This window comes from Lytechinus variegatus, chromosome 2 (assembly GCF_018143015.1).
Source record: "Lytechinus variegatus isolate NC3 chromosome 2, Lvar_3.0, whole genome shotgun sequence".
Taxonomy (NCBI): Eukaryota; Metazoa; Echinodermata; class Echinoidea; order Temnopleuroida; family Toxopneustidae; genus Lytechinus; species Lytechinus variegatus.
The window spans coordinates 57,982,178-57,999,383 of record NC_054741.1 but is presented as its reverse complement, the minus strand read 5'-3'; the positions used below and the strand labels follow the sequence as shown (position 1 = coordinate 57,999,383).

General features: G+C 37.0%; 1 protein-coding gene across 2 annotated transcripts in view; it reads right to left on the bottom strand.

The window, feature by feature from the left end:
* Positions 1 to 680: 680 nt before the first annotated feature.
* LOC121408462 (E3 ubiquitin-protein ligase DTX1-like) overlaps positions 681 to 17,206 on the bottom strand; it is a 43,921-nt gene continuing 27,395 nt past the window's right edge. Inside the window, exons 4-10 of one of the 2 annotated variants that reach the window (XM_041599939.1) lie at positions 16,674 to 16,750; positions 12,506 to 12,652; positions 10,831 to 10,892; positions 5,246 to 5,392; positions 4,344 to 4,505; positions 2,675 to 2,764; positions 681 to 1,757 (exon numbers count right to left, since the gene is read on the bottom strand). In XM_041599939.1, the coding sequence (XP_041455873.1) occupies positions 1,530 to 1,757; positions 2,675 to 2,764; positions 4,344 to 4,505; positions 5,246 to 5,392; positions 10,831 to 10,892; positions 12,506 to 12,652; positions 16,674 to 16,750 (913 nt within the window). In that variant the 3' untranslated portion in view covers positions 681 to 1,529. The remainder of the gene's footprint in view (positions 1,758 to 2,674; positions 2,765 to 4,343; positions 4,506 to 5,245; positions 5,393 to 10,830; positions 10,893 to 12,505; positions 12,653 to 16,673; positions 16,751 to 17,206) is intronic. The other variant, XM_041599940.1, reaches the window with a different exon arrangement.

The window sequence follows — 17,206 nt, the reverse complement described above, 5'->3', positions numbered from 1 at the left end:
GTTTGCTTGGTTTAGACCATGACTAACAGAGGTTTATCACTTTCTCAACCTGTGTTTATAGAAGTCATAAACTTTCCCCATGCCTTTTTTTAAAATCAAGATTCACTGGATAATTCCAAGTGCATGTAGGGACAGTGATTTTCCCCGATCGCAGAAAACGGACGGAATTCACGGAAATGGCCTTTTGAAACGGAAAGTGGCATTTCAAACGGAAAATCACGGAAAACGTATTTTCCCTCAAAAAAAACAGAATAGAAACACAAATTACTCCAAAATCACAACAAAATGAGAATATTAAATGGCCACAAAACCCCAGAAAACACTTCTCACTTTGCTACAATCATGGCAATTCACACATCGTGACTGCACTCGACATCAGCACACTCGATTGTACCCCGCGCCCGTATATACCCGGCCGGGTTGGGCTTCACTGCACTGTACACATATCATATCGTTGAACTACACGGTTGTGTGTTGCTGCCCTCTACGTTTGAAGATGTAACAGTACGATATCGTGATCTTAAAATCCAAGATGGCGGATTGGCAAACGCCGTTGACTGATGATAACTATGTCAAAAATCCCCAAAAATTATCGATGAAATATCATTTCACCATGAAATAATGCTAATAATGTGAAAGGTGAGGATGTATGCATGCTAAATTTCTTTGTAAAAATATCATATATATACCCGCATAGATCCGATTAGAACGGATTCTATTGTGTTGTTGGTACAGTAGCAGATACAATTTTGACCAGTGCGAGTGTACGGTACGTCTAATTTTGCTATTAAATGTGGAAACGGAATTGTCACTTTTCCGTGTGTACAAAGTCTATGGGGAAACGGAATTTCCGTTTTCTGACATGCTGAAACGGAATTTGAGATTTTCTGAAACGGAAAAGGCAATTTTTTGAAACGGAAAATCACTGTCCCTATGCATGCGCCAAAGGAAGTGTAATTTTTTCACAAAATAGAATAGTCCATGGTCTAAATTCAAACCACATGTGTGAATCCCACCCATAATATTCAATACTAGGCACTACAGGAACATATCAAAATCAAACATGAAAAAAAAGTTGGATCGATTATCCAACTCGACCTGAATAACGATTTGATAAAGACATGGTAATCCAAACATCAAGGAAATCCAGAGACTTTGAAACAGTTGTAATTGTGTAAAAAGTGAAAACAGGTATGCAAAGGTTTGAAAGAATTTAGACAATGACAGATGGTGTGCTTCAAGATAATACTGTTTTGTTTGCAGTCTGAGAAATGAAATTGATGAAGCGGTAGTGGTAGTGGTGATTTGATACGATTGTCAAAAAAAATAAAAATAGAATGCTTTAAAACAAGCACCAGAGGACCAAGAGCATAAGGTCCTTTCCAAGGTCAGTAGTGCAAGTAGCAGGGATCAAACCCAGGTCACCGGATTGCTCGACCACCGCTCTACTGAGCTATCATGCCTCCTCACTATCAGCCTATCAACGCAACTGTTCTTCAAACATCCTTCCATCTCCTTGCGATGTCATCTCAGCAATCATCCAGACAGTCTTCCGTTACTCCCTGCGACGCCAGCTCTCCTAGGATATTAGTAAAGTAGTTGGGGTCCGGGAAGCCGTGGCCCGTCACGTTGGAACCAAACTCGGTCTTGTGGTGGATCTCGTTCCAGACCACGGTGTTGGGTTCCCCTGTCGTGACCGAGGTGCCGATGGTGAAGATGAGCCGCCGGTCCCAAGCAATGATGAGAAGCTGGAGAATCTATTACAGGATGAGGAAACAGTAAAAACTTGGATAATAACAAGGGAAAATATGCATCTAGCTGAAGACCAGGAGGAAATTTCATAAGGTTCTAATGAGAATCCCAAATTTTCCATTTTTTAACAGAATAGGAGTCAATATTAGATTATTCTTTTCATATCTTGACAAATAAAATTATTTGCATTCAAATTATTATTTTTTTTAAACAAGTAGAAGTTCAATCTATGAAGAACTGGGTCAGTATTCAACTCAATTCTTAAGCTAGAATTTTCAGTATTTTGCTTCAGTAAAATACCGATCTATCTTTGTTATTCAATTCCATTTTTGACTAAGTATAATGCTTAAATCTACGTCAACCACTTAGAAGACTTAAGTCGCGCATGCAGTTTACAAACATGATGTGCACAGTCACACATGCGCACAGATGGATTCATGCATTGTGTGTTATTTGGCTAAAATTTACGACATCACGATGGCTATTACTAAATATTATGCTGAAGTTCGGCTTGATAAAGTAAAATACTTAGATGTGATCTGAATACGAGTTTGAACATTTTGCTTAACCAAGTAATATACTAACAAAATCAATACTTTCGAAGGAATACCTGCCCAGATGTCAACTTAATCCGTTAAGAATACAAATACTTGGTATATGGAGTACCACACATATATCAACATATCATGATCTTGATTATAACTGGTACGAGGACAGAAGACAAATATATTTTTTATAGTGTGCCAAGGTTGGTTCAGGGAAGAGGTGAACACCAAAGACATGGTAAAGGCAAAATAAGGAGGAAATAACATGTTAAATAAAAAAAATTGGCCAAAAGCCCAAAACACAAGTAAATTACTCCCAAAATGATGGAAATTATGGGGGGGTGTAGGTAGGGCACATATCTTGATAACAAACCTACCTTTCTTCCTATTTCATTGTCTGGTAGATAACACATTCTGGGGAATCCCCTAGATGAATATCTTCTGCCGGGACTTGGATGTTCCTGACCCTATTTCATCAAGAAAAAATAAATAAATGAATAAAGATAAGGACTGGGAGATTTCAAGTCCAGTATAGTTGTTGGGATGTAATGTAATTTTCCTCTTTGCATACAATATTGAGTTAGATTTTACTAATGACAAACCATTCTATCATTTAATCATATTTCTTGATATCAACAATTGCCTTTATTATAAATACCAATAATAATAAAAATACAGAGAATTTGAAAAGCACACTTTTCATCTTATTTAGATGCTCAAAGCGCTTCACAGCACATAAGAAAAAAGAAAGTAAAAAAATATGTTAGAGGTTTGAACTTTTCCAATGAATATACAATAAATGGTTGTCTGTCAAAAAGTGCTGTTATACAGTGCGTCCCAGAAAAACGAAACTGATATTAAGCGATGATTTATCATAACTTAGTCACAAATACAATAGACAAATGACCTACCAGTGTAAAGCTTAGAATCTCCTCTTTTATCTGATATTACTTAGATTATTCCTCATTCACGCATGAGTGAGCAAAAACAATTTGAAGAAATGATACCAAAAACTCATTTGGCGGGGGGTATCTGAATTTCAAAAAGAAAATCACATGCCTAAAAAATTCAATATCTGCTCTTTCATTTGATACCTTAATCACAAAAAATGGTCAAGAATTAAAAGTTATGTTCTCTCAAAACATTGCTTGTTTTTCCATAATTTCATGAAATAAACCTGTTTTTCAGTTTTCCACCGAAGCTATCGCATGGTTAACAAAAGACTTAATGCATGGCTGATCGTCAACAAAACGGAGTGTCGAGTGAGTTTGAACACTAGCCTGTAGAACCTCTTAATTTTATGAAATTATTGAAATTCAAGCTTTATTTCAAATAACCAGAACTTTGTTATTTCTTAACCATTTTCTGTAATTGATGTATCAAATTAAAGAGCAGATATTGAACTTTTTAAAAATGTGGTTTTCTGTTTGAAACCAGATACAGCCCGCCAAATGACTTTGGTATCTCCTCTTCAAATTGTTTTTGCTCACTCATGCGTGAATGAGAAATAATCTAAGTAATTTCCGATGAAAGAGGAGATTTTGAGCTATACAATGGTAGGTCATTTGTCTATTGTATTTGTGATTAAGTTATGATAAATCCTCAATAAATCTCGGTTTCTTTTTTTGTGGGACGCACTGTATAGGGATGACTTCAGCTTGCCCTAAAGGTGGTCACTAAAATCATACCACATTAACACAAATTAACAAGAAATCTTTTTATGTTAACAGAAGTTTTTTTTATATAAAAAATAAGGTTATATGAGAGAACGGCTAGCCATACAGGCAACATATGCTGGCGGCTTAAACAACCTGGTGGATGTTTCATAAAGCTGTTTGTAAGTTAAGAGCGACTTTAATAAACGACTGGTAATCCTCTCTTATGGTAAATGATATTCACCATTAATTTCATTGGTGATTATTAAGCGTGTGGGAAAGGATCACCAGTCATTCTTAAAGTCACTCTTAACTTACAAACAGCTTTATGAAATGGCCCTTCCCGGTGTGAAAGCCCCAACAAGAAGCTTTACTCATCCCCTAGACAAACCTGTGTTCCTGGTGGTATATTGTAGATGATACGTATAGTCCCACATGATGAGAATCCTGGTAGGGAATGCGGTATGACATGATAGTCCATAGACCCAGGAGGTTGATTGCCACATTTCACACCATAAATGGCTTTACAGGTCGGACACTGTATACTACCATCCTGTTGGAGAGAAAGAACCCACAATATTTCCGGTGGAAAAACAATAAACTTTTTAATTTCATGAAAACAAAGAAAAAACGAGGATACTTTGATTCCTGTAAGCCTAAATATGGATGTTATTTTGGATTTGGAGTGATGGATTGGGGCCAATATTAAATGATATGACTCATGTACTGCAATTAACTAGGTTTTTACACTAGAAGTTAGATGTAAAAGGGGAAGGTCACCCTTCCTCAAATTGGGAACCAGGCCAATAATACATTGACTTCAATGGGGCTAATTATGTATTCATAAATAATATAGGATTTGTATAGCGCACAAATCAACCTTGCTAGGTGCTCAAGGCGCTCCTGTATTACCCCGGCTAAGCTAGTCTACCGATTCTGGTGCACACAGCTTTTGAGGAATTACTTCCTGCCGGTACCCATTTACCTCACCTGGGTCGAGTGCAGCACAGTGTGGATAAATTTCTTGCTGAAGGAAAACACGCCATGTCTAGGATTCGAACCAACAACCCTCTGTTTGAAAGGCGAGAGTCAGAACCACTAGACCACGGCATGCCCACATGAGGTCAATTCCCACCAAATTTGGGTGGTAGTAAGTTATTTCATCCTGCTCTACCAAAATATTGAATAAAAAATGCTGGAATGCAAAAATGCAATTTTGATGATGTCACACTTTGGTACTCTATCGCTTTTTATCACCATCCATTCTTCTTTCTAAATGAGAATATTTCTTACCTTTGGTCCACTGTTATACATTGCATAGAGACAGCTTTGATGAAAAAGATGACCGCATCTATCGAGTTTAAGAACACTTTCTCCCTCTTCCTCATCCTCGTTGTAATGTGATATATTGCACAGCTTCTCAAAACATATAGGACATTCCTGATAGATATACAGAATAGAATACAAATTAATTTCTTATAAGGACTCATAAATATATTTTAACACTGTAAACAATGTAAGCTGAGAAGGGATGGACTTGTAATAAGATTATCAGGGCTTGCAACAAACAATCCTCCAGGGCACCTTGTGGGGAAGTAGAAGGAAAAGGTAAAAAAAAAATATTGGAAGATAATATCTGGGAGTGCACAAGCTTAAGAGTGAGTGACACAGTGAAAAATGCAGAGAAATAAGAAACAAGTGGAGCGCCTCTGGCAGTCTCATCTGAATTACGCCATTCGATGGAGCAGCAGTGCTGACTTTGAACAAAACAAGTCAACTATTAATAGTTATCTAAAGGTCAACTCCACCCCAGAAAAATGTTATGGCATTTTGAAGTTTCGCTTATTTTTCACAAAACAGTTACATGCACCTCTCAGTGGCATGCAAATGAGTCAGTCGATGATGTCCATCACTCACTATTTCTTTTGTTCTTTGTTTGAATTATACAATATTTCAATTTATAAAAACTTGACAATAAATACCAACATGACTGAACTATAAAATGTTAAAACAGTGGTAATACATGTTCAAGGAGGAAACAACAGGGAGAAAATTGGAATATTTTATATATCAAGAAATAGTGAGTGAATGATGCATCAGTCCCCTCATTTGCATACCAGCCAGAATGAGAATACAACTCTTTTTTTTAATTAAGCGAAACTTAAAAATGTTGTAACTTAAGATGACATTTTCAGTTATGCTTGTTGGAATTTATTCAAATAAACTTTTTGTTGGGGTGGACTTGTCTTTAAAAAAAATAAAAAAAATCATATGATAATAAAATACTATGTTCATTGACCCTAGATGACCGTTGACATTGGTCATGTGACCTGAATCTCAAGCAGGATGTTCAATGATACTAGATTACTCTAATGTCTAAGTTTCAAGAACTAGATCTATAAACTTCCAAAGTTAAATTTATGATGGCAATTCAACAAATACTTCCAACATGCCCGGTGGGTGTTTCATAAAGCTGTTCGTAAGATAAGAACGACTTTAAGAACGACTGGTGATCCTTTCTCTTGGTAAATGGTATACACCATAGGCGATGGTTTAGCGCGTAAGAAAGGATCACCAGTCGTTCTTAAAGTCACTCTTAACTTACGAACAGCTTTATGAAACGGCCCCCTGGTCAACGTTTGTTGACCCTAAATGACCTTTGGAACTTGGTCATGTGACCTAAAAATTGCACAGGATGTTTGCTGATACTTGACTGCTCTTATATCCAAGTTTCATTAACTAAATAGATCTACAAGTTATGATGGCAAATCAACAAATACACCCACCATAATCTAAGTTCACTGACCCTAAATGACCTTTGACCTTGGTCATGTGACCTGAAACTCACAAATGATGTTCAGTGATACTTACTCTTATGTTCAAGTTTCATAATCCAGATCCATAAACTTTCAAAGTTATGATGGAAATCAACAAATACCCCCAACATGGCCAAAGTTCAGTGACCCTAAATGACCTTTGACCTTGGTCATGTAACTTAAGTTAATTTTTAGGCAGGGTGTTCAGTAATACTTGATTACTCTGATGTCCAAGTTTCATCAACCAGGCCCATACACTTTTTAAGTTATGATGACATTTAAAAAACTTAACCTTTGGTTAAGATTTTGATGTTGATTCCCTCTACATCCTCTACAAGTTCATTGACCCTAAATGACCTTTGATCTTGGTCATGTAACATCAAACTCAGGCAGGATTTTCAGTAATAGTTGAAAACCATTACGATAAAGTTTCATGAACTAGGCCCATACAATTAATAAGTTATGATGACATTTCACAAACTTAACCTTTGGTTATGATTTGGGGTTGACGCCGCTGCCGTCGAAAAACAGCGCTTATAGTCTTGCTCTGTTATGCAGGTGAGACAAAATGGCAGAGAGTGGTTGCCAGGTCGTGCGGTGCCCCTAAGGTCCAACCACAGCTGTTAGAATGGAGCAAAATTATTCTAAATGCTTCTGAACCCATGCTAAATGTCTATGATCTGGAATAACCAGCTGAAGAATGGCTTGCCACATTTCAAAGTCAAGTGGAATGTTGTGAAACCCACTGTTACACTTCAGAACCAACGAACATGTTTAGCACAACGTACAAGAGTTACAGCTCCTTCATAACATCTTCCTGCTTTATCACCCAATAGACTAAGGGACAGATAGATAGATATAAAGGATTTTTCTCCCCTACAAAAGATATCCACAGATGATATCAAGATCGGGGATAAAACAGACCACAAAATACAATGATTTATATGTTTGATGCACAGACATTTATTATTCGTTCTCCAACATGGCTGCTGGTAGGAATATTCTACTGTGTACTCACGGGGGAGGGGGGCAGTCACATATATTGGTGGTACGGGGACGTGCCGCTTTGATGACCCCCTTTTTCAGACCTAATTTTCAATTCTCTAGATACTCTGAATGACAAAAGTTCAGTTCAGAAGCCGCCCAGCCCCGCTCAGAAGACCCATCACGAAACATCTCAGTTCCCCAGCCATGCCAAAATTGTCAAGCGAGCACCGCATGCGAGAGATGCACGTACGGCTTCGCAACTCCCTACACAACTAGTAGCCCCTCCATGCATGTCCAGTGCATGCAAAGCATTATGGTCCAACGTACCTACAGTGCCGGGATCCCATTCTGTAAACGTTTTTCACACCGCACGGTATATATTTAGTTCCCAAGACCCAGTACTTTACCCTTTTACATAGTTCCTTAGACCCCCATTTCAGGGTTTCGTGAGGCACACCCCCCATCAAAAAATAATTTGAGTGATTTGAAATTGTCAAGCAAGCACCGCATGCGAGAGATGCACGTACGGCTTCGCAACTCCTTACATAGCTGCTCCACACATGTCCAGCGCATGCACAGCACTATGATGCGCCGTACGTGCAGTGCCGGGATCCCATTCTGTAGACGTTTTTCACACTGCACGGTATATATTTAGTTCCCAAGACCCCGTATTTTACCCTTTTAGTCAGTTCCTTAATTAGACCCCCATTTCAGAGTTGCATAAGGCACACCCCCACATCAAAAATTAATTTGAGTGCCCCCCTCCCCTGGGTGTGTACTATCATGCTCATATTAACCATGCCACAGATCAGAAATGGCCGAATGGTATAGTAACCGCCCAGCAAGATCATAGGATCACATCTTTTATCCACATATCATGTATTTATTCATAATTGCTTCTTTGTATATGAGCTGTGATACAGTAAATGTGAAGAGTGCTATATAAATACCAATATTAGATAAATATAAAACAAGTGGAATGCCTCTGGCCGTCTCACCTACATCACGCGGTTCAATATAGCAGCAGTGCTGACTTTGAATACTACTCAAACTCGCACAAGATGTTCAGTGATACATGGTTACTCTTATGTCCACTTTTTATGAACTAGACCAATAAACTTACAGAGATATGATGGTTATTCAACAAAAAACCCCAACATGGCCAAAGTTCATTGACCTTACATGACCTTTGACCTTAATCATGTGACCTGAAACTTGAACAGGATGTTCAGTGATACTTGATTACTCTTATGTCCAAGTTTCAAAAGTCAGATCAATAAACTTGCGAAGTTATGATGGTAATTCAACAGATACCCCCATTATTGCCAAAGTTCATTGACCTTTGATCTTGGCCATGTGACCTAAAATGCGCACAGGATGTTCAGTGATACTTGATTACTCTTATGTCCAAGTTTCATGAACTAGACCTACATACTATTAAAGTTATGATGGTAATTCAACAAATACCCCCAATTCGGCCAAAGTTCATTGACCCTAAATGACCTTTGACCTTGATCATGTGACCTGAAACTTGCACAGGATGTTCAGTGATACTTGATTACTATTATGTCCAAGTTTCATGAATCAGATCAAAAAACTTTTCAAGTTTTGATTGTAATTCAACAGATACCCCCAAATCGGCCAAAGTTCATTGACCCTAAATGACCTTTGACCTTGGTCATGTGACGTGAAACTCATGCAGAATGTTTGGTGATACTTGATTAACCTTATGTCCAAGTTTAATGAACTAGGTCCATACATTTTCTAAGTTATGATGACATTTCAAAAACTTAACCTCAGGTTAAGATTTTGATGTTGATTCCCCCAACATGGTCTAAGTTCATTGACCCTAAATGACCTTTGACCTTGGTCATGTGACATGAAACTCTGATAGAATGTTCAGTAATACTTGATTAACCTTATGGCCAAGTTTCATGAAATAGGTCCATATATTTTCTAAGTTATGATGTCATTTCAAAAACTTAACCTCAGGTTAAGATTTGATGTTGACACCGCTGCCGCCGTCGGAAAAGCGGCGCCTATAGTCTCACTCTGCTTTGCAGGTGAGACAAAAAAAAAACCAACATGGCCAAAGTTCATTGACCTTACATGACCTTTGACCTTGATCATGTGACCTGAAACTCGAACAGGATGTTCAGTGATACTTGATTACTCTTATGTCCAAGTTTCATGAATCAGATCCATAAACTTTCAAAGTTATGATGGTAATTCAACAGATACACCCAATTCGGCAAAAGTTTATTGACCTTTGACCTTGGTCATGTGACCTGAAATGCGCACAGGATGTTCAGTGATACTTGATTACTCTAATGTCCAAGTTTAACAAACTAGACCAATAAACTTTCAAAGTTATGATGGTAATTTAACAGATACCCCCAATTAGGCCAAAGTTCATTGACCCTAAATGACCTTTGACCTTTATCATGAGACCTGAAAATTGCACAAAGTGTTCAGTGATGCTTGATTACTATTATGTCCAAGTTTTATGAATCAGATCCAAAACTATCAAAGTTATGATGGGAATTCAACAGATACCCTCAATTTGGCCAAAGTTCATTGACCCTAAATGACCTTTGACCTTGGTCATGTGACATAAAACTCAAGCAGGATGTTCAGTGATACTTGATTAACCTTATGTCCAAGTTTCATGAACTAGGTCCATATATTTTCTAAATGATGACATTTCAAAAACTTAACCTCAGGTTAAGATTTGGATGTTGATTCCTCCAACATGGTCTAAGTTCATTGACCCCAAATGACATTTGACCTTGGTCATGTGACATAAAACTCATGCAGGATGTTCAGTAATACTTGAATAAACTTATGGCCAAGTTTCATGAGCTAGGTCCACATACTTTCTAAGTTATGATGTCATTTCAAAAACTTAACCTCAGGTTAAGATTTGATGTTGACGCCGCTGCCACCGCCGTCGGAAAAGCGGCGCCTATAGTCTCACTCTGCTCTGCAGGTGAGACAAAAAAACAAGTTGGAAAGGGGGGGGGGGGGGGGTAATGATAATTAAAAATAATCATATGATCACTGATATGTTCATACCTCATCAGGAGGGCTCTCCTCTTTCTCAACATATTTCCCAATCACTTCCTCCGCCGTCTTTCCTAAAAGAGACCAAAATAATCATATATGTATAAAATTGATTCAATCGACGAATGACCATTGATGTCTTGACTTAGGTTTTGGGGTTTGTTAATTGTTGCATTTCAGTCTTACAATAAGCCATTCCAATACAACAATTGGTCTACCTAGAGCCATTTATAAATGCAATGGCACCTGAATAGCCTAACGGATCTGATTCTCCAAAATTTATGTGATTTGATTCACGAATGAGGATCAGACATTCAATCTTCTTTTTCTGGTCTGAAGAGAAGCACAAAATGCAAACATATATAAGAAAGGTAAATGAAAAAGCTCATGCCACGATTGATCTTTCTTTCCTGTGTTGAACTGGGTTGCTTTAAATTCTAACGTAAGGGGTGTATGTAAATCTGAAAGTCATCACTCAATTAAGATGCTCTCTAATATAGTCTATAATGCCCATATAATTATGGGGCTTCCGAATGAAAGAATATTCATTATTGTCTACTGCTATAATATTTTATCTCACTTAAATGCATTTCACAAAATAATTATTAATGAAAAATGAATATAGGGTTATATATAGGGTTGAATAAAGGGTTTCCAAAAAGTCATTTAGTGAGAAATGCAAATATACAAAATCATCTTTACTGTCTTGGCACACGTTATTCCCTCAAAGAAGGCATGAAAAAGAAAAGAAAAATATCACATACACAACAAAAAGACCAAAAAAAATGAAGGATAAAGAACAAACAAACACAAGGTTTGTAACTACCTGCAAAAAAGAGGAACAGGTATAAAAGAATAGTCTATTTAGTATGAGGAAGGGAGTGAAGAAAAATATATATATATATAAAAGACCAACAAGTAAAAGAGCTCATGGTAGTCTCGCCATAAAATATACCAGCAGTGTTAAATTCGCGACATCAAAATACTGAACATTTTTTTTTTCATTTACCCTTTGAAGAGAGAGTACAATTTGATAATCCATGAACACCAAAGGCCGAGGTTGTGGATGCCGTGCTTTCTGGCCTGAATGTCCTTCTTCTCTATCCTTGGAACTATTGGTGCCCCTAGTCATTTTGCCCATTTGTACTGTAATAAAGAAATGTGTCCTATGGCAAATTGTTCTTGCCCCCCCCCCCAAATACAAACAATTGAAAAGGTCTGAAAATTGATCTCATTCTTCAAAGGTCCTTAGATTTTCAAAGTTGTGATGACAATTCAAAAACTGACTCAATGTTAGGATTTTGATGTTGACGTGGCAGCTGTTGCCAAGGACGCTGGAAAAGAGGCGCCCTTTTCTTGCTTCTGCTATGCGGGCAAGAGGAGACAAATAGGAAAATAGAGATATGAGGCAGAAAGAGAGAGATAAAATGTGACTGTAACAAAGGATAGATAGAAAATAGAGAGGGAGGGGGGAGTGAAGAGAAAATGAGAGAAAAGAGGGAGGAGAAGCAATACAAGGATATAGAAAGTGAAAAAAAATTGAGAAAGAAAGGGAGAAATAAGAGGAAAGATGGGGTAACAGGGGAGAGAAAAACGAAAGAGAGAAAAGTGAGAGAAAAAAACGAAAGAGATATAGACATACATACAGACTGACAAATACAGAACGAGACATTTATCACCATCCTACCCCTGAGCGATATCTTCCTCTTCTTCTTGCGTGGTTTGAGCCCCTCCACCGGGCGGATCCCTCCAGAGTTGGGCGGGGAGTAGATGGGTGTCCTGACGGGTACCAGCTTGACGGGCAAGGCTGTGGAGAGCAAAATGCTCGTCATAGCTAGGGGGAAGGGCAGGACAGATAGAGCAACAGACTTGATGATGATGGCACCGTGTAAGTGGGTTAGATGAGATGAATGGGTTAAGGCAAGTCCAAGGTGTTTTTTTTTCACTCAACAAATTTCAGAAAATAAGACCCTGTTCTATAGAGTATGAGAGTGTGATTTTTTTTCCAAGTTATAGTCCAATGAATTCCTAATAGGCCCCATTGAAATTGGTATCAATCGGCCTGGGGCAGTATTCTAAACATTGTCTTTTCTCCATATTTTATCATTTCTCAGAGATATGACAAAATCGGTATTCTGGTGGATGTCATAACTTTTGTCACAAAAATTGTCATAAATTTTGTCTCATCTCTTTAGCGCGCACCAAAAGTACGCAGCTTTAGATGCGCGTAATCCTTTTATTCAAGCAAAAGATATGACAAAAGTTATGACAAGGGGGTAACAGTCATAACTTTTGTCATACATGTATCTTTTAGTACCAAATATCCTGACACCCTGCTGACTGAATGTCAAGCATATAATGATATCATTTAGATTAGATTGTGGTATTAGTTTCACTCATCATCCATGACAATTTTCCAAATTATTTTTTCATGCTGCAATTAGTTAGGCCCTACTTATTAATTCCTCCTTTTTTTCTCTGTTTTCCTTCTTTTTCTACTTCTCCTGAATACCACCCCTGGATCATAAATGTTTAGAACCAGACCAATATATGCTATTTCAATGGGGCTAGAGTAAATTGGCCTGAGGGAATTTCATAGAGATGTTCATGATAAAAGCCAATATTGTAAAGATCACGGCTCTGACTTCATGAAGAATGTAACTGACTAAATCAATCTCAATTATTTTAATTGGAAAACCGCTACACCACAATGCTTCTACGACTCTCAGACAGTATCCCACATGGAAAAAGAATATGCAAATGGATCATGGAATACAATTTTCTTTACTTCCATAAATGCAATATTGGTGCAATGTTTGCGGCACCGTCTGAGAGTTGTTATTGATTGAAATCAGTGGCAACTCTCAAAATCAACCTTAACATTAGGAGTTGACGGAAGTCAAGATTATTCTTAAATTGAGATTGATTTGAATCAATCGAAATTTGATCATTATTTCAGAGAGGAGCATAAATAAACTGTACATAACAACAGCTTGGACTTGCCTATGAAAACAAACACATTCCCAGTCAAAAGATTATAGATGTGGTTAGTAACACCTATAGAGTTACAACTTGGACTTGTCTAAGAAACAAATCACGTTACTTCAAGTATCAGTCAAAACTCCAATGAAATGGATTATCTACTAGAATATAAAGATGAGAATATTGTTATCTGTTTACATTGTGGAAATAACTAGATAATGTTATAATGTCACAAATAAATATTTGTATTAAAGGAAAATGATGCACTCAAAACCAGTTAAATTGTATTAAAAATAAAGTCAATTTAAAAATCAATTAAATTTTGTGAAAGAAAAATGCAATTGAAATTAAAAAAAAATGATCTTAATAATGAGATGACTAATGAATGGATATTCACTGTACATTACGTACTCCAATCGGCAAAGCAAAAAATATTATTCAAACTTTCATGGTACTTATTCTTTTGATTTTTCTGTTTTCAAACAAGTTGACTTATTCCAAGGGTTTCCTGCTTTATTTATATGGTGATGCTTGCAATGCCAATGATACAAAATTTGCTGTTTTTCATTATTACATGCACCATGCAGAAAGAAGTATAAATATATGGGATCCAACCCAAATAAAAACTTGTTTTTATAAGAAAAAGAAAAATCAGACAAGTTGATAGGTGAAAGTTTGAAAAATATTGGACAAATAACAAGAAAGTTATGAATTTTTAAAAGTTGTAAATATTTGTAATCACTATACCCATGGAGACTTCAAATTGGCCGCTTATGTGATGTCATAGTGATGTAAGGCAAGGACTACTCTTCCATGTACTCCAATACATATTCTGGCTAAAATGTCATTTTCCCCAAAAGTTTTATTTCAAATTATATTTTTCTTTCATGAGGACATTAAACAACTACTACCTGAGTTATAATTAGATTACTGCCCCTGGGGAATGGGTACTTATAGGAGAAAACCACAAATCCCTGATAATAAAGTACATGGCCTATGGGAAAGTTGTCCTTGCCCCTTGTCATAATTTACTCACCCAGTTGCCAATTTGAAATCTACATGGTATTAGTGATCTCAATTTTAAAGCAGCTATAACTTTCTTATTGCTTGTCCGATTTCTTTCAAACTTTCACCATTCTGTTTATTTCATTATTCTCCTTCCCAACACAACATTCTATGGCCAAGGCTGGATTCCCCTTTAAATGTAATGTCACTGATATCATTGTAAGTGTACATCAGATCTGCGATCACTTGAAATGTAACATTCTTTCATGGGATATATTGAAGTTAAAGACCCAGACTGGACCCAAAAGTGAAATTGACAAATCATACACCAGTCGAAAGCTTCTAAACCACCAAACACAGAAATGCAAGCTTTATGCATGTTCAAGTTAGATTGTAGGAAGTCTTCATAGGCTAGATTTAATAAATATCTGGAATATTGCAGCAGATTCTTCCACTTTGATAATCAACTTGATAATTGATAATCAACTTGATAAGACAATGAACTTTTAATTTGTGATATTACAATTCTACTTTTTATGTTTCATCATGTTCCATGAGCCATTATTTTCACTTGGTTACAAATGTTATAGAAATTGGAAACGCATTTATCTAACTCAAAGGTGGACTTGGCCTTTTGCTTGAGAAAAGTCATCTGAATTTTGCAACCTTAAGGCCCTGACTGAGAAATGTGTGCTGAAGTTCACACAGGAAATGTAAGTTGTATTTTTTACAGTCTAGTCTCCAGACCCACTAGTTGATTAAAGATTCAATCAGGATATGAGCCGGCAGACTACCCCCACCCCTGGCTAGGATTGGGTGAAACTTAAATAATGAACTCTGCCCTACTTAAGACGAGGTTTTCCCCCCCTTTATTTTAGAGATTTCCCCCAAATCAACACAATTGTAACATGATCCCCAGAATAAAGAGCCTTGATAAGGTTTGCTTGTTTTCCAAGCAATCTGATCAAGACAAATTTTGATGTCAATATAAATCATATCGCCGGCGGTCATCCGAACCATCGTGTCACACATCTGATAGTAGAAACCCATTTTAGAGAAAATCGACTTCAAGGTTTACTATAATTTCCACACTTTGTTTCCCAGCCTTACAACATTTTCAATACAATACATTCAAATACATGGTTGAAAAGACTGAGATAATTGCTTGACATTGGTATCTTTGTAACACAAAACCAAGAATCAGAGAAAATATTTCAAAATAGCTAAATCCTTAATTTTGGTTTGAGCAGTTAGATTTTCCCTGTATAAAAACGCCATAGGGGATACCACAACCCTGACCGCAATTTCAATGCGAGCGTTCAGTCAAAACATTGTAACGCTGTTTCACGTGTAAAATAAATGCAATGCCAATAGAACGATTTGGCTGACCATGTATTTGCATATTAAGTGCGCGCATGTGTTGTCTGCTTTGCTACAGTATATATTTCCTATGGGATTTGTGCATTTTATCAACAATTGTACAGCATCGCAGTGAAAATCCCCACATATCTCAGAAACTAAAATAAATTGCTGCCTAGAAATTCAAGCATGTATAGAATAGGACTTTCACTTTCTGCAAAAATCTAAAAATAATTTTTGACCAAAATTGACTGATACGATGGCTCGGATGAATGTCAATGATATGATCCCTTTTCTACAGTCAGGATAATTATTGTCTGCCTAGAAAGAAAAAGTCTCAGTGTATTCCAGAAAACTTGAAAAAGATTTGGAATATAAAGTCAGTGTTTGATCTATGATTAAAACAAAATAACCCTGTTTCTCTCTATCCTACCACGCCCTTCACTCTCTACCTCATAATTCTTAATTTTTCTCCCCATCCCTTGCCTCTATCCTTCTCTATTTGTTACCTGTCATAACTGGGCTGAGCCTTGCACCCGCTGCATTGGCTGTCCTAGTCTGGATGGTACAGGGTGTCGAGTGAGACCTGCAGGTAATCAAAGATCAAAAGGATGGCACGTATTACCCATTATTCTATTCTGAACTCATTCATTGTTCAATTCAATCTATTCCACAACTTTATCAATTCGTTCGTCCTCCTTCTTTTAAATGACCTCATCAAAGCGTGAACAGGATTATCATGAAGTAGGTTCTGAAGAAATGGAAGTGAAGAGATTTTTGACCAAGTATCACAAAGCCTGTTATCAAAGGCAAATCCTGAAATGAACAAATTTGTCATGATTGAATTCAAACATTTGTTATCTATAACATTATATCTTACTTTTGTTTTTACAATACATGTGTGCAAGTTCCGCCCTTGTTACATGTGTGTCACTCCACGTTAATCCCAAGAGGTTGTAGAATTTTTGTAATATTTTTCTCTCATTAGTCATCTTTCACAGTAGGAATATCTAGTAAGGATGCGCCACAGAAATTCAACGTT